The 26,472-nt window shown below is 43.2% G+C and overlaps 2 protein-coding genes across 6 annotated transcripts in view; one reads left to right on the forward strand and one right to left on the reverse strand.

Annotated features, from left to right (window-relative positions):
* On the forward strand, positions 1-11,185 carry LOC145651121 (pre-mRNA-processing factor 17-like). Its single transcript, XM_081695790.1, has 15 exons — positions 1-205; positions 618-704; positions 795-924; positions 1,108-1,194; positions 1,335-1,471; positions 1,711-1,807; positions 2,011-2,150; positions 3,860-3,934; positions 5,456-5,501; positions 6,825-6,926; positions 7,380-7,495; positions 8,054-8,187; positions 9,283-9,359; positions 10,299-10,443; positions 10,568-11,185. Exons 1-15 carry the CDS (start codon positions 23-25, stop codon positions 10,743-10,745), a joined length of 1,734 nt encoding a protein of 577 aa, XP_081551916.1. The 5' UTR covers positions 1-22; the 3' UTR covers positions 10,746-11,185.
* LOC113580762 (putative methyltransferase-like protein 24) overlaps positions 11,013-26,472 on the reverse strand; it is a 27,715-nt gene continuing 12,255 nt past the window's right edge. Inside the window, exons 1-4 of one of the 5 annotated variants that reach the window (XM_081695800.1) lie at positions 25,150-26,414; positions 24,381-25,033; positions 20,712-20,937; positions 11,013-13,104 (exon numbers count right to left, since the gene is read on the reverse strand). In XM_081695800.1, coding sequence (XP_081551926.1) covers positions 12,784-13,104; positions 20,712-20,937; positions 24,381-24,583 — 750 coding nt within the window. In that variant the 5' untranslated portion in view covers positions 24,584-25,033; positions 25,150-26,414 and the 3' untranslated portion in view covers positions 11,013-12,783. The other 4 variants (XM_081695806.1, XM_035529512.2, XR_014116825.1 and 1 more) reach the window with 4 other exon arrangements.

Consider the following 26,472-nt stretch of genomic DNA (forward strand, 5'->3'; position numbering starts at 1 on the left):
ACGAACACCAACAACATCCAAGATGGCGACAGTGGTAGGTTGTCTTGTTGCATACGGGAGTGATTCGGAATCAGAAAATGAATCTGAGCCCAATACAAGTTCCGAGAAAGTAGATCCAGACGCATTCTCACATCTTCAGCCTTTAACATCTGGAAGAAAGACGAGTTTATCTGTTCTTAATTCAGCACCTGAGGTCGCCGTCAAGGTATGGTACATGTCTGGGTAGCTAACGCTAATTAGCTTACTCGCTAACGTTAGCTCGATTAGCTGGTTAGCTAACCTAACAAAATAAATCGGTCAGCTAGTTAACGCTACCTAGCTAAATAATTTTATTTGACGCGTTTCTCCGTGTGGTTAGGTTTAAAACCTTTATATAGGACTCGTATACAGTGACATGAATTGTGGTGTGCCGCCTAAAAGACAACGCTAGCGTAACTAAGAATATCATGAAGTAACACAATGTGTAAATAGCTTGTAAAGTAGCTAGCTTGGTGGCTATCTTAATATCATCCATTAATGTTGCCTAGCTTCGTTATTTCCTGACTTCTTAAGTATTTAGCGTTCGTTGGCCATCTAGATTGTTCATTTTACTATGTCTTCGTGTTGCTGTATTGTAGGAAGATGTTGAGACGGGCACACACATTGATCCCTCGCTCAAAGAGGTCCTCTACAACCCTACTTACGAAACCATGTTTGCACCCGAGGTAAGGCCACGGTCAAGAGAGTTTATATGTGGTAAAGGAACCATTTCAGTGTTTTGTTTAACGTAAAGCCCCGTCTTCTGTGTGTTGTAGTTTGGACCAGTTAATCCATTCAAAACGCAGCAAATGGCTGCGCCAAGGAACATGCTTTCTGGATATGCTGAACCCGCCCATTTAAACGACTTCATGTTTGAACAACAAAGAAGGACGTTTTCCACTTTCGGTAAGGGACATGCCTATTTTACATATACTAAAGAGAATCTGTGTCTCAGAATGATTTGATCATGGTGCAATAGCCAGTGTTGTCAGTATTCTCACCACACTAGTTATATTGAGTATTATGAAATATTCATACTTAGTTTAAATCTTTATTTCTGAGCACGAGATGTTCACTATATTTTAATAGGGTATGCGTTAGACCCATCTGTGGACAGCAGTCAAGTCTCATCCAGCAGCTACATAGGAGCAGTGGAGGAAGCAGAGAAAAAGAAAGGTACTGGACATGACCTGGTTTTTCTCTGCTCATTGGTTGCAATGGGCTGTGGGTCTGTCTGAAGCTACGACCACCCCATCCCACCTTCCCTGCTGCTGCTTGGGCAGTTCTTTGCAGCTGTGCACATCTGTTCTCCACAGGGTTGACCGTGTTTGAGTCGGGCCTAAAGAAGGAGAAGAGGAAGCGGGTGAAAGGGGGAGACGCGTCAGAGATCGACAGCTTTTTGGGGCCCTGGGCCAAGTATCAGGATGAGAAGGACGTGGCCAAACCTTCAGAGGTCAGAATTTGCCCACATGGATTCCTTATACTCTTGAGAATCACTTGTTTGTTTGTTCTTTTGTTTTGTTTTTGGATTTATCTTTGCCTGCTTTGCACCTTTTGGAAGACAGTCTAATCCAAATTTGTTAGCCGTTACTTCACAACATAAAGGCTAGGTTTAGCCTAGGCAGCGCGTTTATATATCATTTACTTCAACTGCACTTTGAGGATCCCACTCTGTCATATTCTGTTTGATAGGAGGAGCAGAAGGAGCTGGACGAAATCACGGCAAAGAGGCAGAAAAGAGGCAAGAATGAGGAAGAGGCCCCTGCTGAGGAGAAAACCATTCTACACGGTAAGACACGTGGCAGCTGTTCCAACCCATTACGCTTCACAGAGTCGGATTTACTTTTGTCCGCAGCATGAATTTGTTCAGCTCCCGTTACTTTCTTAAAGATAGCAGGACTATCATAATCCCTCTCAGTTTCTCTGATTTTCTTTTTGTTGAAATGGCTAAAAGCCTCTTTCCTCACCCTTTGATTTGTCTTCGCTCCACAGTTAAAGACGCGTATGACTACCAGGGCCGCTCGTACCTGCACGTCCCGCAGGACGTGGGCATTAACCTGCGTTCGGCGGAAATACCCGACAAATGTTACCTGCCCAAGAAGCAGCTGCACGTCTGGACCGGGCACACCAAGGTGAGGAGGCGTGTGTGTGTTCTTGTGCATTCACATGTGCACACATGTTCACATGCGTGCGCATCTGCTTTTGTGAGTGGAATGTAGCGAGAGTAGACCAGCTCTGATTTAATTATCTAATGGTGTGCATAATGATGATGGAATGACAATTAGTTTTGTGCATGTATTTGGGAGTGAGAGAGCGAAAGGGAAATGCATTACAGAGGAGGTTGCTTTTGTGCTTGGTGGGACATATCCAGAGAAATGACTTGCCTACATGGTGCCGTTTTTGAATGGAAGTGTTTTTACGAAGTGGCACAATATGAACAAAATATTAATTTCAGCTATTTTGAATAGAGATTGCACTAATACTTGAGCTGGAACACATCCTGTTTTGAGTTTCATCTCTATGAAATCCTTATGTTACATTTATATTGGACTTTTCTAGCCAAGGGTGATTTATAAACTATGTTTAGAAAAGGGGAAAGAAATTGTATATTCAGTCAATATACTATAATGTAATTGATTTGTAGATTTGTCTTAGAGTGGTACTGTGGTCACAAGTATTAATTTAAATGAACTGTGAGTAGTGTATTGCATTACAAAGTTAGAATGCATGTCTGTGATTGGTCAGGAAGTTTGAGTAGCTGTGATTTGTTAGAACACAGACTACATTCACCAGGGCTATCAGCTACAATTGGAGGGCCCTGGACGTATGCAGTGGTTGGGACGTTCATATGGGAAAAATACTGCCGTTTGTAACTTGCAGTGTTCTGAAGCATAAACATAATTTTGGTTTTAATTTTGCAGTTAATGAATTGGCTCAAGTCTTGATTAGGATTAGATTTACCCTGTCTCACATAATGTCTGCTTTCAAGGTGATTGGTGTTTGCTGTTTAGACTTGTGAACTCCTTAGCCTGGTCTGATATTCATTCACGGTATTTTCTGGAGCGCTGGAGGTCAACATTTCCCTCTCTCTCCTTTTCTTGCTCCTCCTTTCTTCTATCCCTTTCTTTCTTTTTCTCTTCATCTCTCCATCTGTGTGTCAGCCTCAGAGCACTTCCTGTATTTTAGCAAGTGTCAGAATGTTGATTTGAGATCAGCTCCCTCACATTCTTTTCTGTTCCCAGTGCCCAATCCCAAGTCCAGAACCTTGGGGCTGTTGATATCTGTTGGAGTCGCATCATATTGGCATCTAAACTTTGAATGTGGATACATTGTGTGATGTCAGTTATGTCTGTGTGAAATCAAAAATGTTTGCGCTTAAGCTAGCAAAGTGAGCTTGCTGTTGAAATGCCACCATTTTACATGAAATATGTACAGAAACCCGGTCAGGGTGCTACTGAAGTTAGTAGAGCACTTCAGTACCCATATCAAGGCCTGATGCTTCTGTTGCCACTTCTCCACTGTTCGTTATGGTGTAAAAGGCATCAGTCCAGGCTCATTTTGTTAACGGTGGGAAATGTGGTCAACACTGGGTGCTGTCAATCGTTCCTTGAAAACACTCTCTTTAGTTTATCCACGCAGCCACAGAATAATCGGAACGCAGCTCTCAATTAAGGCAGCACTGAACATTACATTTGTGGGCCATGACGCCAGTGTGCGAAAGAGTAGAAGCTAACCTTGTGGCCCTTGTAAATGGCTCTTGAAAGCAGGTGGTGTTTAATTGCACATGAAGTGCACACACACAGTTGGCTCATCTCCTCTCCACTCCACCTTCCACTCGTAGGGTGTCAGCGCCATTCGGTTGTTTCCTGGGTCTGGCCACCTGCTTCTCTCCTGCTCTATGGACTGTAAGATCAAGGTAGGTTTTATTCCTCACACTCAGACTTATTGAGCATGCCTCTGGGGAAAACAAAGTGGTGTTCATTCTGATGGCTGTTTCTGAGGATGGTGGGTGGCTGGGGGGTTCACAAATTGTTTTTCTAAGCAATTACTCTTTGTCTGTAATTGTTTTTCATAAACATTCACTATTATAAGCATCGGCAGGGATGTGTTGCATAATGCCGAATACCTATGCCTAACAGGCTCCCAAACGTGGGTATTCGGTGAGGAATAGGATCGTTTATTTAATTTATGTAGTACTTTTCTCACTGTTAAGGCCACTTTGCAATAGCAATAATAATGTTACAAATTAGTGGTCGACCAATTAATCAGCTGATTAAATGCCATTTTGTGACAGTCGGCTTTAGCTGATCGCCCCCTCTCCACCCTTCACCCCTGTGGCAAAGTTAGTTTTATAATTGCCTTTGGAAATTGTTGCATTTTGTTTTCTAATTTAGTTGCTATATTTTTTTTTAAATAAGTGCACTACAGAGTGCAGATCTGCAACAGAGATAATGCAGACAATAACAGTGTTAAATGTTCGTTTCAATTCTGCAGTTTTTGGTTGCAAGGTGCAAAAAGTTATACCAGTATTATATATTGCCCATCTGCCTCCCTACTCTCTAAATATTGCCATCAGCCATTGAAAATCTTATAGCGGTTGCCCTCTAATACAAATAAAATAAGTTACAGATAGCTGGGTTCTGTACCTAAGATGAGTGATTTTACTTTTACAAAATAAATTGTTGCTACATGCAATATCTGATCCCTAACCATTCAAGAAACTTTTGGAAGTCTGTATAAGGAGAGCTGAATAATGGCAAAACAGACTCTTTGGCTCTTTTTAGAAGGCTTCCTGACTGGATGTCAGTTATTTTCAGATACCCTTAGACAAACATATAGATATGTCATAGTCAGTAGAGGTCAGGACTGCCTGCTTTAGATTTACATTTATGGCATTTACTTGACGATATTATCTGAAGAGACTTACATCTTTGACAGAGTACAATTTGAGCAATTTGGCACCAGTGGGGCTTGACCTGGCAACCTTCTGATTACAAGTGAAGTATCTTAACCATTGGGCTATCACTGCCAAATCAATGCTTTAACTAAAGTAGCAGCTATGGGTTTTGCGAAACAAATCTCTGGACAGTCCACTCCGTATGGGCGGCTCTGCACAGAGGACAGCAAATCGGAGTTCAAATGTTGGGTCATTTTCATAATTTGGAGCATTTTCTTCTTAGCCTACTCTGCAGTGTGATTATAATTTGATTTATTAGCCCTAGCTTGCAGATTGCCTTTGCTTTCTTCAGCCATGCTAACAATCATTTCAAATTGCTGAAAGCAGAATTTATGAAGAGATCATGGATGTGTCCACCAGCCAACCCACGCAAACATTTACGCACTGTTTCCTGGGAAGACATTTTAGCACTGCTTCCAGTATCTGCCATTTGTCATATCTGTGTTGCATGGGATTTAAAGCGCTTTTTTCCTTTTGCAGCTCTGGGAAGTCTACAGTGACAGGAGGTGCTTACGGACATTTATTGGTAAGAAGGAGTTTTGCACACACTCCTTACGCCGTGCATGAGCCATGGTGTTTCCCGTGTAGCTGTTTCGTAATCCAGAAAGCTCTTGACTCCATCTTGGAGACATTTAGGGCACAAATTTTAAAGGAAAAGAACTCAGGTTTGCAGTGTACCTGCAGAAAGATCTGGTGCTCCAGATGAATATAGTGATATTATTTTGTTTGCACCTCAAGGCAGAGAATTGATGAGACTGAGCTTGAGAACATGAAAGGCTCTCAGAACACGGTGCCCTCTGATCAATGTCTCTCCCTCTTTCCTTGCTTTCCTCTGTCTCTCCCTCCTCTGTTCTCTTTATTGAGCTTTGTCAGATACCACCAGAATGTTTTTGCTTGTGTTATGGTTTCATGAGGGAGCGTGCAGGTAACGTGTACAGAATCTTCTGATGTTTTCCCAGCCTATAGACGAAGTGGAGAGAAGTCCAAACGGGCTTTTCCACTGGTCCGGTTGTGCTTGTCGAGATGCATCCATCATGTATTATTCAACAGTGAGCTCATGGTGGAGAAAACCACAGAGACAGTCGCTGACAGGCAGATGTGAAGAGGGCTGTTAAAAAGGGTGGACGGAGAGTGAAGTGTGAACGTGCATCGGTGCACAGATGCCTTAACTCTGCACACTTGTCTGCAGGATCAAAACGGATGTCATGAACATCAGCGTCAATAGCAACAGCTGACTATGTTCTGTCGCTAATTAGAATTATGCAGATGCCCTCGTGCTAATTGGTGACTGCCAGCCCTCATTAGCACGGCTTGTCGGCCTGTTCCTTCAGTGCTAGCTTTCTTCTTGAAGTGCTGCTAGATTGTGCTGCCATGTGTGGCTGCAGCGAATGCGGATCTTGGCTCTTGGCCGTGCTTGGCCCGTTGTTTCCGCTGAGGAGAGAGGGAGGCGGTTGGCGGGTGGTGGAACCCCGCAGCATGAGCACCGGCTCACTGGAGGCGTCGTTAAGGGGTCCCTGCTATCCAAGCCAGCATCTGTGGGACACCGCCCCGGTTACATTAGCCAGCTCTTGCAGAAACCCCTCCAAACCAGTGCTGGGTGGTCCACAGCAAGTTTTGTCTCATAACTGTCACACATGTTCCATGTACAAAGAGAAAAGAATAGAGCAGGATTCTTTCACGGTCTCTCTCACATGTACTGTCACATTATATTTCTTGTTCTCATCTCATTTTATGCTGGTGATCTCAGTTTACTTTATTATATGTGCTTGTCCGGGACACAACAGTGTCAGAACAGATGAAGGCAAATGCTAATGGCTTGCTTTCTCCATGGCCCTTCTCCTTGCTGTAGGTCACAGTAAGGCAGTGCGCGACATCTGCTTCAACAACACTGGAACTCAATTCCTCAGCGCCGGTTACGATCGCTACCTCAAGCTGTGGGACTCTGAGACAGGTGAGCACCACGCACACACCTTTGAGACCAACCTGTTTTCTGTGCCTCCTTAGCTTCGAAGTGTTTCTCTCGCATTGAGATAGCATGCAACTTTTCTGTAGCTGGGGTCTTTAAAGAAGAGCACTCTGCCAGTCATGTCTCTGTATGGACGGGAGTCTCCTTCACCAGCATGTACTCGTCCCTTCTCTCCGCTCCTCCACTAGGGGGAGCCACTCGTACAGGGTGGTTCTTGGCTCAGATTCTGAAGCCGGATGTGCGGTAACTCGCACCGCTGTGCTTTGATCAGTGCCATACATGTCTGAGCTTAGGATTGACTCACTCAGGCGGGCTGCGTCCTTCCCACCCCGTACTCCTCTGGGGAGAGGAGTGCACCTCCTGTGAGCTGAAAGAGGTTGAGGGGTGGAGGATGTTGGTGTGCGCTGGCCACTCTGACAGAATTCCTTCTGCCTTCAGGTCAGTGCATCTCCAGGTTCACTAACAGGAAAGTCCCCTACTGTGTAAAGTTTAACCCAGACGAGGACAAACAAAACCTGTTTGTTGCCGGAATGTCGGACAAGAAGATTGTGCAGGTAAGCTATGTGCATGCATGGGGGGGGGGGGGGGTGTACGTGTGCACATACCTGAAAGATAGACTGCCTAAGACTGTCCTTAGTGTTCATCTTGCTGTTAGTTTTTAGGTGTTAGATTGTCCACACATGCATGCTCGCACATCCCCAAACCCACACCCAAGAGAAGCCTTGGTTACCCTCAGTAAATCTGAAGACAGGACCTTATTTCACGCTCTGTGCTTCCCTCAATAGAAGGAGAGAGTGTTTGTGTGTGCATGTGCAATGTGAAGGGGAGGGGTACTGAAAGATGGCTAGATTCACATGAGTCTTTCTCTATAAAGGAGGGATAGAGGGAGAAGTTGAGAAGGAGAGCGAATGAGTGCAGTCCTTCAACAGCAAACATGATGGGAGCAAATAATCAAAGCTGAAAAACGACTCGCCTCTCCTTCCATCAGCCTCTCTGTCACAGGCAGAGAGCAAAAGTCATCATCTGATCTGCTACCCTAGGCTTACATTAGAGAGAGTGAGTGTGTGTGTGGAGAATAAAGCCCTGTTCCTGCCCCGCTGTCAAATACCTAGTGGGACATCCGCTCTGGGGAGGTGGTGCAGGAGTACGACCGCCACCTGGGAGCCGTCAACACCATCACGTTCGTGGACGAGAACCGCCGCTTCGTCAGCACCTCCGATGACAAGAGCTTGCGCGTGTGGGAGTGGTGAGTGGGCGGTGCCACATTAACATATGAATGAACAGCCCTTTGTTTCTCATTGATTTTTAACTCGGTGTGTTGTATGTGACCACACTGAACTTGATGGGTTGCTGCTTAATGTGTGAGTCAAATGCAGAATTGGCCAGCAGTAGTTGGATTCAGTGCATATGGGGAAAGTTTTTAGATGCATATTTAATATTTATTCATTTTCAAATGCAAAACATTTGACTTAAACTGTGTGTACAGACACGCTCCAGCTGGCAATGTCAACACAATCTGTAAAAGACATTAAGCAAATGCACTGTTTTAATATTGTAATTGCATACAGTACCTAGGTAAATAAGTCCTTTGCCATGAGACCTCCCTGCTTGTGTAGTCTCCATTGCTCGGGGCCCCTCACCAAAGCTGCAGATCACAGTTCTTGCAGTGGTGGTCGTGGTCATGTTGCCACCTTCTTCCCCAGCGGTCCACGCTCTCGTTTAACGAGCCGGTCTAGCACGGTCTCATCAGCCCCGCGGATGCCCGACCCAGCCACCCGCTAGGCTAGTTCTGCACCTCCACTCGGCGGTGTGAGGGTGGAGTGTCCACAGGAGGCTCCTGCTGGACTATGTCTCGTCTGTGTCATCACCACACGCAAGGGCGGGATGGGTGTGTGTGTGGTTTATACATTCCTGAGCCATGGAAGAATCCTAATGTTGGTTTCCTAACAATGCCATGGGCAGAGGTGTGGAAAAAAATGACCATCTTTGTGCGTGCACGCATGTGCAAGCATTCACACTCAGTGAGGAACATCTTAAGAGTGGCTGGTTTGTAGAGGTTTCTGCTCTTGAGCTGCATTTATAGAAGCTTTATTGTTGCTTTATTGTTTAGTTACATAGCCAGAACAGAAAGAAAAGGAGGAAAACCAAAATAAAATAAGTTTGAGGCTCAAATATTTAAAAATGTAGCTCCAAATCATTTGTACTGACTCTAGTTTGTGCAGGTCGAGTGGCCCGGTCTGCTTCCTCTACACCTTAGTTTGGTGCTAAGCATTAAATGCGCTCACGTTGCATGAACTGAAGGTGTCTGGTTTTCATCAGCATGTGCTCTCGTTTTTTTTAGGGACATTCCAGTGGATTTCAAATACATTGCGGAGCCCAGTATGCATTCGATGCCTGCCGTGACGTTGTCACCCAATGGTGAGTGTGCTTTTGCGTGTGCATTTTTTGCCTTTCAAATGATATTTTTCGACTCCATTTCTCTTTCCCCCAGTGTCTCATGCGGAGTTCTCAGATTTGTTTTTACACATCTTGTTTCCTTCCTAGTAGTGCATAATTTATGGAAATGTTACGTACTCTCTCTCACTCACATAAAGACCAACTGTAGGAAGGAAATGGAAAAGAGGCAGAAAAATGAACTCTTCCTCACTTCTTTCTTTCCTTATTCTTTCTTTTTTTTTCTCCTGCTAACGAGTAAATAGCCTTATAAATGCTTATTTATATAATATATATATATATATTACAGTCTATTTTCTTTTGTTGTCAATTTCTGTTTTCCTTGCATTGAAGGCCTTGGGCCTGTACACCATTAGGGGGAGCCAATGAGTGCAAGTTTTAACTGACTATGCAGTGGGCCTAATGTGGGCCTCATGCAGACTGAGTGGGGAGCCGCCTCCCGAAGAGCGCTTGATGGGTGAAAAGCGGCTGTTTTGCGGCTCGAGTACACACTCGAGTGCGAACTTGAGCGTGCACTCGAGCTGATCAAAGGGATCGCTACTTCAGTGGCAAACGCCACCTTTGATCACGCTGACAGCCATGTGTATCTGCTCCTTCACACATGCTTGTTCTCTTTTGAGGGGGATTTTGTATGCTGATCTGTTTACATGCCCTTGCATTCCTCTTCACGTGGGCAGACTTTTCTGAACATTTAATTACAAGAAACGAATAAACGAACTGCGCTCGTAGGAAATGCAAGTAGCATGAAAAAGGAGAGCAAAATGAGGACAGATCTAACGGGCTGGCACATCAGATACTCAGCTGGCTTTAGAAACAGCCCTGCTACCATTACAAAGTTTAATTCACCATTGCACAGTTTTGAACTAGATATCTTTATCTGTATGTCTGCTTGCTTTCTTGTAGGCAAATGGCTAGCCTGTCAGTCCATGGATAATCAGATCCTGATATTCGGAGCCCAGAATCGGTTCAGGCTCAACAAGAAGAAAGTCTTCAAGGGCCACATGGTGGCCGGGTATGCCTGCCAGGTGGACTTCTCTCCCGATATGAGGTAAGTGCTGTCCTCAGTCACATGACTCTCTTTCCAGTAATGGATCTACAGTAACTCTATAGTGGACACAGTATCATTGTGCTGTGTTACCATAATGTGCTTGTCTCATCGCCCCCAACTGTAGTTATGTGGTGTCTGGTGATGCTGATGGGAAGCTGAACATATGGGACTGGAAGACCACCAAGCTGTACCACCGAATCAAGGCACACGACAAGGTGTGCATCAGCGCCCTCTGGCACCCCCACGAGACCTCCAAGGTCATCACCTGCGGCTGGGACGGACAAATCAAACTCTGGGACTAACAAGACAAGAGGGGGGAAAAGGAAGGGGGAAGAGACAGTGGAAGAGTGAGCCTGAACAGCAGAGGGAGGAGACGTCAGATTGCTCCATTTAAACCCCCCGCCCCCACCATGGTCTTTGCTCAGCTGAGCAGCTTTATCGTGTGCTCCTTAGTAGAGAGTGGCTCAGTACCTCCAACCCTTGCTGTTTCACTGATGTATTTTATATTCTAGGCTTTGCTCAGTGCTGTGTGTGAAGACTGAAGTTTATGGACTGGCATCCAGTCCAGATTTCTAGTCTAAAAGGCCCCCCCCCCCCCCCCCCCAACATCGGCCTTTTAAATTCGATTCTATATTTTCATTTCATTATTAAGGAGTCATCCACTGCTAAAGCCGTGCATATCAACACTTCAGTTCAGCGTGAGACATCCGTTTCTGAGTGTAATAAAACCTTTTGTACATCAGTCTGTTTGGTATCACTGGTGATCAGAATCAGACATGGCTGACACAGCACAAGGGGTTCTCATTTGTATATTTAATGCAAGTTGTCTCTATCCTCTGACTACGTTGTATGGGCTAATCATCTGAAATGGGACAAATGTGTACAAAACATCTTTGTTTCCAAGCAGGCTGAAAGTGCTATAAATAATTTTTCTGGAAGACATTTGGCAGTTCACTATGGCCTTTAAACAAAGTGATGGAGCAAACAGCCAACACAAAGCCAAAAGCAGACTAATAACACACGGGGTTGGGTGGCACTAATCCGCCTCGTGTCATGAATCTCCTGACGCAGTGACAAACTCCGTTGCTTCCTTTTGATAATAAACATGCCTGATTCTCAAAGACAAGTCACATTTCCTTTGAACGGCGAGCGTACTTTGTGCACCAGAGTCAGATGATTATTTATTGATTGTTTGTTTATCTTTGAACAAGAGGAGTCATCAAGGTGAGACTGCTAATGCAAAGCCTTTATTTTGCGCTCCTTTCTTATGCCACTTTCGTTCCCTGTGAGTGCAGTTCATTTACTCGCTTGTTTGGTTTAATTAAATGCCCAAAATTCTGGCTTCAATGAGGAGCAGATGCCTTGTTGGAAGCTATATAACCAGGCATTTGGCTTACAAGGGGGGAGACCACTTTGTAAGTGTGAAAGTCTGGTTTCTAGTTTTTTTGTTTTGTTTTTACACATAGGAGACCATAGTACTGAAAGCCGAAGCACACGAACGTGCTTAAGCAAGCACGGCTTATGTCTCCCTCGCACGCATGCATGTGCGAGGGAAGTCAACTTCCTGGGTCTCATCCATAATTCATCACGTCGCTGTATTCTGTCAAACCATTTCTACGTAGTCAGCTAATATTTCGGTGAAGCTTTATGTGTTGATGGTGACGATACAAAAAAAAAATTCTTCCCAAGGATGAGGGAGGAGGGAACATTTTCCCAAGCAGTCTGCGTCGACAGCCCAGGGGCTCATTCTCCTATGCTTTCTGACCAACCTTCTTAAATCGCAGGACCACTCTAGTCAGTTGTGCGTCTCTTAGATTTTGAGCATACCAGAGAGCAAAACTAGTCTGCTGTGTTCGGTTTGAGCTCTTTTCCTGCCTGGAGCTCTATTCCAACCTCATTACTTCTTTTTTTTGAGCCTGTTCATTTGCCCGCCAACCAAGACTAGCTCACCCCGTGTCTCCCAGAATGAAGGGTCATCGTTCTCGGACCAGATTCTTCCCATAAGAGGCGAAGGGTCAAACGCCTGACCAGTAGATGGGCTCTCTCCCGCGGAAGCTTTTCTAACTGCGTAGCTGACCTCTGGAAATAATATGACCTTTACATAAAATGCTGCTGAGTGCTTAGAAGCAATTATAGCCCCCCCGCCCTCATCTTTTTCCCTACAAAGGACGAGGCAGCTCTGCCATATGAAAACAGCACTACAGTGAACAGGCCAAACTGTCAAATCTGAGTACATCCGGTTGCAACTTTTGGCCTCAAAGTTTACTTTGGTCAGCACAGCTGCCATGCCCTTCTGAACAATGTTCCCCTTAATTCAAATTCGTGCCAGGCAAGTCGATCTCACTGCGGAGCGTAACGTGTGTTGACCCACCCCAGTATATAAGTGCTGCTTGTGTTGTGTAGGTTCCTCTGAAGAAAGAGGCGTGGCTTTGCGGGGACACTGTAGCTGTGGTAGAGACTGAAATGTGCACGCTCAAGCTCTCTCAGCAGGCTAAACCAATAGCGCACCACGTTTGGCTCGTCCCCGCCCACCTCGAACCCTGCCCAATGCAGATGGACCTCAAGAAGCAGGAGGCCTACAGAATGCAAAACTCCTTCCAGGACCAGATTCTCTAGAATCTTCCATTCCGCACTCTCCATGTCTACCTTCAGCACATCCACCTGTGAGGAGAAAGCATGCAAACAAGCATTCACTTCATCAGTGATTCCTCGTGGACTAACAATCGCACTGCATATGATTCTTTTGTCTGACTGTTGGTAGGAAACCAGACAAAGAACAGCTAAACTTCGACAGCTGATATCCCTTGCCTCATTATTTCTCATGCATTCAGGACTTTCATTAAAAAGGTTTAGCCTGCTGCTGCCTGAGTGAAGCCCAATTGTTACACTTGGCTCATTTCCTTTCATTGGGGAGCTCTGGCTCCATGAGTACGCTTTTAATAACTGAATTGAATTGACACCTAACAAGACACTGTAGGCTTTTGTTACCAGTAGGGGGTGATCTCTATAATCACAGCTATTCTTTATTTCCTAATATTGGTGTGCAGCAGCTCATTAGCATTTATCAGTTAGATAAGCTATGTAAATTTGCATCAGACCACGTATAGACGTTTTCATGCATCGTCTCACTATTTTTTATCGAAATCATGGACGGGAGTGTGATAGCTCTCCATGTGGATGTCTCCAGATGTCAGTTATCAAAGGGTAAGTTTTCAAATTAACTGTGAACTCGAGAAGGGTGTTTCAAACACACACATGAATTGAGGTGCATTCCTTCTTTCTCCAGCTTGTGTCCATCTAGAACACTCGCTAGTCCAGTTCTAAGACAATGGCTCATATTGTCCGCAGTCGTAGAAGCTGTCTGAGCCAGTTAAACTTGGGTCCTCAGTCCAGATTGTTGGGTTTTTTTTACATTAATCTCTCTACACAGAAACAATTGTGTAAATGATTGCATTCTGAGTTCTTCCAGTACGTTGCTGCTGCTTTTACACCCTGACTCAATGTTTATTAAAGTGATGGGGTCAAAGGACTTTCTCTTTTGGCTGCCTGCCCATTTTAATAATTAAAGCACAAGTTCTTTATTATATCCTGCATTGAAAAATTAATACATCTTCTTGACCACTTGAATAAATTAAAAGGTCCCTAGTGTTCCACCTGTTTTTGTTATTTAAGTATAAGCAGATAAGTTTGTATATTACACCTGAAAAGGGTTCTCGCCACCACAGGCACCATGTTGTGCTTTTAATTTGTCGACTAATTATCAAACCCCTGATGACCTGAATGAAATGAGAAATTCAATGTCTTTTTCTTTTTTTCTCAAACTCCAGCTTTGTCTGCACTTGTTCAGTTGGACAGGAATGGGGTGTTTCATGCTGGCTAATTAACATTTAGGGAACACTAAAGAAGCCATTTGGGAATGCAGCCCTTGGGTGGGACATTAATGATCTAGCTTTAATTACACTCTCATCAATGTGTGTATATGAGGGGAAAAAAAAACATGAAGATCTGCTACTTCCTAATTTTTTCACACATGCCATCTTCAACATGAGAAGGTATATTATTATTATTATTATTATTATTATTATTATTATTATTATTATTATATTATTATTAATAGTAGTAGTAGTATACACTCTTTAGAACCCATTGGAATGAATGTTATGATTTAAACATCTACTTTTTCATATAGAAACAGGTTCCTCCTACTATTAATTTCTAAGCGCTTGCATAGCCGATGAAGGACCTCTGTCCAAAGTAGTAATTTTGGTAGGTACTAATCATTTCATTCTGGGAACACCCCACAAGACCTGCAATTTTGAGGTGCTCTGACCCAAACTAGGCATCACAATTGTCAATGTCCTATAGTTCCTATTGGTTGCTCATTTTCCTGCTTCCAGCACATCAACATCAAGATCCTTGACAGATGCCAAAGGGATGGGATATATCAATGTTATTCATTTTCCCTATAAGTGGTTTTAAGCACTCAGTGTATATTGAAGGTAGTCCATTGATTTTAAATGTAGTTCTATGTTCCTCTTGACAAAAAGGAAGCATGCTTTGGTTACAAATGATGAACACTTTATAATGAATTTAGAAATGATTGGTTTACAAAAAAGCTAGATCTAGGCAACTATCTTAAAATTGTTTAGTGGTACCACTGGGCAGTGGTAGCTCAGTGGTTAAGGTACTTGACTTGTAATTGGAAGGTTGTTGGTTTAAGCCCCACCACTGCCAAGTTGCCACTGTTGGGCCCCTGAGCAAAGCCCTTAACCCTTCAATGTACTCAGTCATAATCATAAGTTGCTTTGGATAAAAGCATCAGATAAATGCTGTAAATAAAAGCTTAAACATCTGAGGTAAATTAAACTCCCAGCATGGTCTCCTGTGCTAAATCAGATTTCCCTCAATAAATGTGGTTTCCCCCAGAAGACCTTTCTTGAGATGGTTCACAGAGTGTGCACTTCTGAACTTGGAACCCTAACCCCAGCACCTGTTTTTCAGCATTCTTAGTGTGATAAGTGGCTCATAGTTCTGAGCAAACAATACAGGCCATTTTCCAGGACAAAACCTCAGTTCAAAGTTTAATAGTTTTGGCTTCAGGACATGAATTTTCAACCTCTGCTTTAAATTCAATTATGGACTTTGCGGTAATAGGGATGAAACACTAATTATGGTAATTATTCTTCTTAGTCAGAAGAATGACTAAGATAAGCCAGCAACAGAAACTCTCGGTATGGAAATTGGAGGGTGAATTTGAGTCCTGTCAACACAAGGAAGATACATAGACCTACTTCTGAAAAACTCCACAGCGACCATTAAAAAACAAAATGTAGAACTGAAATAATAAAACAGTTACACAAAGATGCTTTACAAAAGAAAAAACTATAAACCATATAGCACTATAAAGCTGCTAACATTTCATGTTATAAATGCTAAGGAGTAATGATTACATAATACTGTCATCTTAAATGAGAAACTGTTTGCCATTTAAAAACACCAAATTATAAGCCATCATCAGAACAGTATTGCTTTGGATGACCTCAAAGGTACTCCAGTCCTCAACAATTTATGTAGTTTCTAGAAAATTTAATTTATGTAAATAAGATTTGGCAAAATAAGTGGCTTAAAAGTCTGAACTTTCCATCCATATATATAATGGAAGCCCAGTGGCTTATCTCCCTAATCAGAAGTGCAAATGGATCAGCAAATGGATTTGTTTAAATGTCACTAATTGTAGTTAATTCCCTAATGCCATCATGCCTTCCCACAAGAAAATAAAACTAGGGCACTGAAAAAGAAAAAGGAGGGACAAATATCCCACCTAACTAGTTTCTATTTGAATAAAGGTGAGCTCCATTTAAACGTATTATAAATTTGACTGTTTTTACTGTTTATTCATGTTTAATTTTTCTATTATGTTCTTGGAGCAGTAAGGACATCTTAAACCAGGGTGCCCAACTCCACACCTGGAGAGCCAGAGTCATGCACAGTTTTATGAATTGCCAGGTGTGTTTCCTAAGTGTGTTTGAACAGGCTCTAATTTAAACCTTTTTGCATCATCTGTGAATTACAGTATGATATATACAGTATATGCCTGAACCTGAAACACATTCACCTCCTACTTTATCAGAAACACCTGCCTTGCACCTCTACTCAGTGCTGGACCCTTTTTACGAGGGTGGCCTCGTGCCTGTGGTTCCTTCTGGCTCCCTTCTTGTAGCTATGCTGCCACAGACAGATCTGCTGGAGTCCATCTTTGCACATTATAGTTCCCTAATTTACACATCCATGTTCCTGGACATGCCTAATAATCTATTCTCTCCTTCTGCCGAAGTACACCTACCGCCGATGTCATGATGTTACTGAGCCTCAACCCGTCTCAGCTGCCATGGCTCCTCCCACCACCCCCTGATGTCCCCTGCTGTAGCCCACCACACCTCCACCCAGCCAACTACTCAGTTGCTCTTGATGGACGTTCTCGTGCGGGATGGGTTTTGGACATGCACACACCATCGGGACCGGACTAGGGCTTCTGGAAAACATGTCATTTCATTATTTATTTATTTATATATCATTTTTTCCCCCTTCACTACTTTTTATGCTCCTTATTGTCTCTATTGTTACTATTGTGGTGACCACTTTCAGCCAGAGGAGAATGGGCCCCCCTTTGAGTCTTGGTTCCTCTCAAGATTTGTTCCTCATCCTCCAGGGAGTTTTTCTTTGCCAGTGGCACCCTTGGCTTGCTCACTGGGTGCTTGGACTCATTTGTAAAGCTGCTTTGTGACTGTTATAAATACATTTGACTATTATAGATGTGTTTTATAGGTGTACCTTTACAGTCTGTAGTCTCTTGTCATGCACTATATGTCAGCCACACACTATCCCAGTCACCTGTGGTCAGTTTCTGACAGGAAGTTATTTGGGTAGTGGGACATTTTCAAAGAGTCGCTGACACGGTGGTGGCAGGGCTGTGGGTGTTGTGCCAGTATGATTGCATCAGGCACTGTAGTTTTTCCATGTGTCAGCTTCCTCCATGGGTTTAGAGTGGTTTGCCCCCCGAAAACATCCAGGTAACAGGTCGTCCTGTGGTCAGAAACCTCCCAGTGAGTTTGAGGGTTACAAACACAAACTGCACAGAAACAGAAGGGCTAACAGCATCTAACTGCACACAGTGTTTCTTATAAATAAATGTCACTAATGAAGGGGGTGGAAAGTATATGTGCTTGCATATTTATCTTCATTTACCCTGTGTCCATGTTCAGCTAAACAGAATGGTCTATTATTATTGAAACGTCTGTCTTAAAGAATATTAGCACCTTTTGACTTATCACATTTTTTCCTTGTCTAGGATTAAGGCAAGCAAAAAGGCATGTGAGAAAATGTCTCTTGTTTATCATCTTATATGGATAATAGAGAAATCGAACCCTTCATTCAAGTTATTCAGGTATTTTCTCCTTAAAAATATGTCATTGTTCTATATATTCTTATAAGCAAAAGCTGACAAATATTTACATTCACATTTGACCTTTGACCTTTTTGTAAGCACTCCTGAGTCTACAGGAACTCCTAAGTCATCTTGCATGAGTTCCTATTTCATTGGGTGTAATTATCTAGCAACACACAAGCCAGATACCTTTCATCACCCATCAACATTAGAGAATATACAAATGGTATTAAATATTAATGACCTTAATCAATCAGATGAGACAAAAGCTGTAAGAAATAATGCCACTCCTGAAAATACTATTACTATGTCCACTATACTATATTCACTATTAGGAGAATGATTAGGAAAATTTGAAACGAGCTAAAACTGCTGGGAAGAACAAGTATATTTTGCCTCCACAGTAAAGAGGTGAAACTTCCTCCATGGATCACAGGTGGAAAACTGTAAAAGCAGATTAAATCCTGAGGACACTATGTGTCTAAAATATCTATACCAATAAATGATTTGCTCTGTTCAGTAAACATCATTGAAACTTTGATGAAACCTTTTATCCCAGAAAAGATAAGCTAGGAATAGGTGATAGTTGTTATCTTTTAATGTGACTGGAATCCAGAGCAGACTTCCAAATTCATACAGAAATGGTTAAGTGACCACAGAAGCTTCAGAAGCCAAAGCGTCCACAGAAGCATCCTAAACCCCACTGAAAACCTCTGAGTTGCGCTAAAGAAGAGAGTCCCCAGAGATTGTCTCTATTTTTTTCTTTCCTTTGAATTAAGACGATAAAACAAGAAACATCTTTCACAAGAGGTTTTGCTTGTTTTTACCAAGGGTGTCAATAACTCTGGAGAGCACCGTATTACTGGAACGCTTTCCACCTGGGCCACGAAGCTTAATCGATAGCGTATAAAGCATCGACTTGCTGATGCTACGCACCAGAGCGTGGTTTGTAGGCTTTTCAGTGAAGGGCCTGAATTTAATTTGCAATGATTAAACTCACAGCGCGAGAAGGTGGGAGAGTGATATATGAGAGCGTCAAAAAAGCCTGGCATCTTGGGATATGGTGCATAAATACGAAGCAATTATCATTTTGATAAAGGGGTGGGGGTGGGGATATAGTTCTTTCTGTCAGAGCGAAGTTGAGAAAGACGTTGACTGATGAGATGGGCGTTGTAATATGTCAACTGTGAGATCATTGCACACCCCACTGACTGTGGGCATTTGACAGCGCTGTCGCTGTGATGTAGTGCAATACAAGCGCATCACTGCGCCAAGTGAGGACGTGGCACCAGTACTGAAGTTCTTGGCTCGAGCTGTGACATGACATGGTGGCCTATGCTTTAAATATGGGTCAGCAATTCATTAAAACAACTGGGTCTGAAACGTTTCCAATATTCATAGGGCACAGAACTAACACGACCTCGTTTTCAGACTCCGTACATACAACTGTAATTTGCTAAGCAGACAGCTATCAGGCTGCGCGGTATACCTGGCAGGACTGCGAAAAGCTCATGTTTTGCTAAGTGATAACGTGATGATATGCAAGGATAAACCCATTCGGTGGAGAGTGTCTCGCAGCGTTCAGGACTGAATGCAGAATGAGTCAGGAGAGATGCACTGCATCACAGTGTGGAGAGCAGGGTGTGAAGTGCACTCGCTTTCTTTGTTCGTCCCATCGTTTTGCAAGCATAACAGTAATACTAATAGTAATGAATGTACATTGAAAGGGCATATCATGTGGGCTAAACTCGTAGGCATAGTTATCTCATAAAGCAAAGGTTGTACAGTTATTAAAGAGGTGCAATGTATGTTCCCATTTTTAAAGCAAACATTAAAACAGTTTATTTCATTTTTATTTTCCCCTGGATTTTCTTGGTCCTTTAGAAGATGGAGGATGTATTCTAATTAGGTAACCAAAGGACGGGAGTAGTAGTAATAGGTGACGATTCTTTGAGCTGGAGGCTTTTGGGGATAACTGTAAACGTGCGCGTACGGAACGTCTTAGGAGCGTAGAGTGAGCCTAGAATTCGTGAGAAGTCTTTAGGAAGTGTGAGTTGCTGAGAGTGATCCCTCGGTTAATTTGGCTGTGAGCCATGTGACTGAATGACAGGTGTTGACGAACTTGGATGAAGGAGCCGGTAACCTCTTTAAAGACACCCCCACCCCTTTGTTTTAAATCACCAGGACTTTTAGAGATTGTTATTTTAAATGGTTATGCACGTACAGGTTTAATGGAGTTCTTCTTGGATGGGGGCTCACAAGCCATCTTTTTTGCAGTGATTTACTTTATGTAGTCTGATGTTAAAATTTGTGGGGGTGTCACATGCATATGTGATTTTCAGTTTACTGTGATGTAACAAACTAACACTTCAACAAACCTCCCCTGTCTCACAAAGCAGCCTACTGAAATAGGGACCATAGTATCAGTGTGCATGACAGTATTTCCTGCTCCAAAGAAATGTCTTCTCTTTTTGTTATACTATTTACAAAATATTTGGAGACAAATTATGGATTTTTCAATGTTTTTGTCATTTTGGTTGTTCCAGGAAAAAGTACACCCTTGGAAACTATTCACATATGTAACACATGTGTCTAGCTAACCATGCCATCGCACTTCAGAATATGAAATCTAATTCCATTTACGAGCCATCAGTGAAACGCATAGCTAAGGAGGCTCATTTAAAACACCAACTCTAAAGTGAGTTTCTACAGGAACTTTTAATTAGTGCTCTTTGACTATGAAGATGTCAAAGCATCCAATTTGCACATTTAAAAGGCCTGATGGCTTTGCAAAGTTAAACCTCTCGGCGGTGTTCGGCGTCACCTGTCTGTGCCCAAAGTCATTGAGGATGGCGGCCAGCTTCTTGGTGCTGCTGCGTTGCCTCTGTGCTGAGATGGCTGGGTTTGGCTCCCTCCAGTCAATGGAGAGCCGGTGCAGCCACACCCCTGAGTCCTGAAGGTGTGCCGCGCCGATGCTGGGGTCGAAACAGTGAACCTCGCAGCCAGCGGTGGCCAGAGCCTTCTCCAGCCACAGGTCTTCCCCTCCCAGCCTGCAGAGGGAGAGCAAGAAAGAGAAGGAGGAAGAGAGAGACAGAGAGACATTTATGCAAGAAGTGTTGAACTCTTGCAGCAAGGGCAAGCTTTTTTACCAATTGTTCCAAAGAGCAAAAAGAGCAATTTATCAACTTTTAAAGACAAGCCTAATAACTGCATAACCAAAGCAGGGGAGAACCAAAGTTCAACCTGAAATGGAAGAACCGTGGCTGGACTCCAGCAGAGGATCGCGCTCCGATCTGCTCTGCCTTCGGCTGAAGGAGCCCTCGAGTCAACTGGATGCACAAAAGACCCACGGGCTTCTAGTGTTTGGCTGCTCAAATATGATCTCTTGTTGCACTTGTGTTGTGCTGCCTCCAGTATAAATTAAACATTAGCTCGGACTGGGGAACCAGCAGAATCTACTGATTGTTGTAGTTTTATAAGATGGGCCAGAATCCCAGTGCTTCACTGCCTCCGTTCCTACAAATCAGCTTCTTGGCTGGGATTAAGTATAAGTGTTATCTCACTCTAAAAGGGTTAACAGGCACTGCATGCTTTTTCATGCCATGCTCTAGGAATGAACAAGAACGGCGTTGAATGTTGAATACATAATGGACAGTTTGCAAGGCCCTTTGCTCTTGAACAGTTTGCTCAAGACAGTGGGCTTCGGGTATCCAGCCTGAGCTTTGGCTGAATGGGAAACCCACAACGAAGCTGCTGTGTAATGTTAGCTGTTGATCAAATGTAAACCGATCAGCTTGGTGCAGGTAAACAAATGGAACGTCAGCTGAGTGCTTGCAAGACACACAAATCCAACAACTCCACTGACCTGCATGCTGTAATTTGGGCAGGTCTGAGGCCTGAAGCTATAAGAGCAGACCTTCGCAAAGACACCAGCACCACCGCCAACACCTCCGTCATCTCTGCCACAAACGCCATAAGCCACTGGCACCAAACTCGTCTGTCTCTGTGCTCGTGGGCAGGCCATGTTAGCGAGTCATCCCAGCAGTTGCACCGGCCCGGCTGTACACTCATGTCTTGGGCACTAATCACACTAATTACAGACCTGGCTAATCTCATCAGTGTTGTCTGCATAGTCTTTACCACAGGGAGCTGTCGACATACACCACTGTGAGTAAATGATATATCACAATAACATGAGATTTATGTATTCACTATGTGTTTGTAATATTCCAAGTAATTACTGAAATTATAGCCCATAAAATCGACATCACACACGTTTGCACTGATGACTTTGTTTCACAGCAGACGTGTCAAAGGTTAGCTCGGGTTTAGTGTTTTTTTATTTTATTTATCTTTAAAGAAACCTTCATGCATTGAAAAAATATTATTAAATATGCTATATGCTTTTTTTTTTTTTTTTTTAAAGATGTAATTTAGAAGGAAGCTTGTGCCGGCCTTTGGCACTTAGATTGTTTACTCCCCACTGTCACAGTTGGCCGGTCCCCTAAAGGGGGGGACACGCCCCTGCCAGGCCAGGACCATGTCAATCACTTTCCCCTCTCGCAATCACCTGTCTTCTGACAGGAGACACCTGCATCTCATTTACCTGCATGCGTATTTGTACACCCACAGTTTCGGAGGGACGGCACTGCACATTAGTAGTCAAACCACACGAGCCTACTGGAGAGAAGCTACTCCGCGCCTGACAAGCCACTAGACTCGATATCGCTGCTTTGAGAGAATGAATAATAAAGAATCTGTTACTGGAACTTCACCTCTCGCTTCCTCTCTGCTGCCAACGTCACACCCACAAAGCCTCGATTTAAATACCCCAGCACTGGATCTTGTGTTGTCTTTTCTGCTGATCTAGCAATCAAAACACCACTGAGAGAACATGACATTACAATATGCAGACTTCCAGTATTTAACTGGAAATGCCAAAACGGATTTTATTGTGTTATTCAACATTTATTCATAACTCGCAGTGGTGACTGAAATAGTTATACAGGAACACTGTAGCTATGTGTTTTTTCTTGGTCAAAGTAGGGTCACTTTCTTAAAACATGTCACTTTCTTAAAACGTGGCTTGATCTTAAATGCTTCTACGGTTTACACACAGGAAGCAGTTTTTTAATCAGGACATGCTGGTCCATAAACTTAATTCTATTGATCTTTCTGAATGTTAAGAGAGCTTGGATCAAGAAGTCTATAATTCCAAGCAAATTCACACATGTACACATGCTAATGCAGTTTGATTTTATTACTTCAAGAGTCAAATATGTGGCTTATTAACTTACGGCTGTGCATACATTGAGAGAGAGAGAGAAACAACGTGCAACATATAAAGCCATAACATCCCCCTGTTATGCCATTACTCAGTGTGGAACCAAAGCAGTTTACACACAAAAACACTCTCAAAAGGGGGTTAATGTTCATGCTGCACAGCACTTGCTGATTCTGCAAGTTGAGGATTACAGCGAGTCCTCAGTAAAAAAAACAGATCAAGACATGACCTTCACCACAGGAGCAATAGGACAAACTGTGGGAAAAGGGTGTGTGTGTTGCTCTATGTCTGTGTGTCAGTGGGGTGCATGACAATGTGAATGACCAAAGGGTGTAAATTATTATGAGGGGACATTTTTCCATGAAATGAATAAGACTGCAAAGACTTCCTCTTTTTCAGGCCCATTTTTATTGTTTGTTTTTATAAATATTTTTACATTTTTATTTATGAAGTTTTATTTGAGTGCATTCCAAGTCTTCTGGCATATGAGTTGAATTTTATAAGCTAATTACTTAGATCATCTTAAGGGGTTTGTCTGGTCCCTTTACAAAATGTAATGCTTTTATGTCTCTTTCTATCAAGAAGTTTCTATCAAGAAGTCTTAGATGACCTGCAAAATACATTTCCCCCATCAACCAGGTTTCACATTCTCTCATTAGTGGTAGGTCTCTGCTGTATTTGAACAGTAGGAAAGAGGGTTCCTTTGAGAAAAATCTTATCTATGTGCACATGTATGAACGCATGCACTGTGTGTGGGTGAGCACATGCATGCACGTGTGCACCGTGTAGTCCAGCGTACAGACTGTAGTGAGCATTCATTTCAAAATTTGCTGTGTGAGCACATGCAGTCTAAAGCGCTCATTCCTTACCTGATCTTTCACCTGACATCTTGGTTCCGTTTCTCGCCCATAACTTTTGGAAGCCGAACAAAGATCCGGGCCTGACCCGAGCGAGCCCACCTGCCCTAGCTGCACTCACACAGGTCCAAACTTATCTCCAACCCCCCACCCAGGATACAGTGACCCGTTAGGCAGTCAGACTCTGCGCCAGCCTACCCCACCGCTAACTACACAGGGGATTAACCCCTCAGGCTCCTGCATGAGAAGCTTGGCGCTATGAGCAGATGGAAGGTGTAAGAGAGAGAGGGAGTGGGAGAGAGCGTGAGAGAGAGTGTATGAGAGAGAGTGTGTGTGAAAGAGCTAAACTTACCTTAAAGAGTAGACTCTACAGTGTTTAGTGTTGAGACGCTGGGCACTGGGGAATTTGTCATCCAAACAAAGCACCCATGATTTCTGAGCCTCCTCTCTTTGTAATGCTGGAGGCATGGCGATTTCACAAGACACCTGTGCACACACGCGTGCATGCACACACAAACACACGCACACACACACACTATAAGCTTCATGCATCATGAATGAGCTGTACACTCAGCCTAAGCAAATTTAATTAAACCACAGTCATTTAACTCCAAATGCTGAAAGTCAGTGGTAAAAAGCATGTAAAAGTACATTGTGTATAGAGTGTAATTTACATTTACATTTATAGAATTTGGCAGATGCTCTTATCCAGAGTGACTTACAAAAGTGCTTGGTCATTTATTCATAGAATGCATCTTAGACAGTACAGTAGGTCAGAGTTCAAGATCCCATTGAACTAGAATGCTGTTGAAATACTGGGATCAATGCTGATGCATAGAAGCCCAAAACACATAAGCTCTCAGACAACAATCAGTGTAATAAATGATACCCATAGGAGGAGGATCAGCAGTCATTTAAATATTCCACAAATAGATGGGTCTTCAGTCTACGAAGACTGCAAGGCACTCTGCTGTCCGGACAGCCAGCAGAGGTTCGTTCCATCATCTGAGAACCAGGACAGAGAATAGTTTCGATGCTTGTCTTCCATGAGACTTGAAGCATGGCATTTCAAGCCAAGTACTTGTGGTTCAAAGTATTCAAGGTACGGATTTGGCATTGACCTTTGACATCATGTATGGAGGGGCTGGGCCATTTTTGGCTTTGTAGGCAAGCATCAAGGTTTTAAATCTGATGCTGGCAGCTATAGGGAGCCAATGAAGGGAACACAGCAGTGAAGTGACATGTGTGATTATAATCCACACTCTAAAAAATGGAAACTCCAGTTCATATCAGTACAATCTACTACAGAAATATGAGCAACCAAATATTTCTAACAGGAAATGATCTCAACCTTATGACCTTAATAATAACTGCCAGGGACATCATCTTTAGCTTTACATGTATTAAAAACGTAGTTGATTATCTGCATATCAGCTGACATACCTCTCCATACAGACTACAGAAAGGTTTCTGAAGATCCAAGCCCACTTGCCAAAGCCTATCGGTATCAGCTGGATAGTTATATATACACAACAAAGAAGAGAAAACCTTCAGCTGGGCATGTGCCCGTTTGGTAGGGATAATGTCAGACCTTTTCATTCAGTCAAACATGTTAAGGTCTGGAGATAAGATAACCCAAACAGCCAGACATCAGTCTATTTCTATTTCTGCTTGCTACAGATACCATTCAGTACTCTGCAGTCTCTTACTTCATCTCCCATCCTAGTTCTCCCTCTCTCCCTGTTGGAAATCTGAACTTGGTTGTGGGAGATCGCTGGAGCCAGAGATTTTTTTGTGTTCTGCCAAAGCTCAAGCCCTGCAGCCTTCTTTGTTACTTTTGCCGTCTACTAGAAGACACGGACGCTGGTTAAGCTACGGCCCTCACCCCTCCGGCTGGTCCTCTTTCCTCTGCTGCACACAACTCTCATCATGCTCTTTTCTGTCTTTCACTCACTCAGGCATCACGCATCCAGAAATTCATGCTGGGGTGTTGACAGATCTTTTTTTGTTTTTGCGCAGTTTGGTTTTGCTTCATTTCTGCATCTCAGTACTTTTTTTCATTCTCCCATCCCATCATCCCTTGCCTTCTCGCTTCCTGTCATTTGCTCCTTGGGGTTTATTCTTCCCTCATTCTTTTCTTGTAGCAGTGTTGTGCATTTACTGTCCATAACCTTATTTTAATCCTGCACTTTATTGAGGGGATGGTGGGGGACATATCAGCATGAAGTAAGTCCTGGTAAGAAAATCCTTTCTATATTTGGCCCCAGTTGGCTGAAATTCCTCCTGCAGCTGCAGCCTAGAGGAGAACTCCATGCCAAATTTGTTCATTTAGGAGTTTGTTCCCAAAGAGCGAGAAGGAGAGAGAGAGAGAGAGTCAGTAATCCACAGTCATAACATGACTACTGAGCATGCTAAGATCTCCCTGTTGTCTTGCGGATGTTTCT

The sequence above is a fragment of the Electrophorus electricus genome, chromosome 2, assembly GCF_041902795.1.
Source record: "Electrophorus electricus isolate QZ-2024a chromosome 2, ASM4190279v1, whole genome shotgun sequence".
Classification (NCBI taxonomy): Eukaryota; Metazoa; Chordata; class Actinopteri; order Gymnotiformes; family Gymnotidae; genus Electrophorus; species Electrophorus electricus.

Excerpts from the sequence above, each read along its gene's own strand:
- LOC145651121 (XM_081695790.1), top strand. The coding sequence starts at position 23 with ATGGCGACAGTGGTAGGTTGTCTTGTTGCATACGGGAGTGATTCGGAA. Across the intron at positions 705-794 it reads AAACCATGTTTGCACCCGAG|TTTGGACCAGTTAATCCATT; the intron begins GTAAGGCCACGG and ends TGTGTGTTGTAG. Across the intron at positions 8,188-9,282 it reads AGCTTGCGCGTGTGGGAGTG|GGACATTCCAGTGGATTTCA; the intron begins GTGAGTGGGCGG and ends CGTTTTTTTTAG.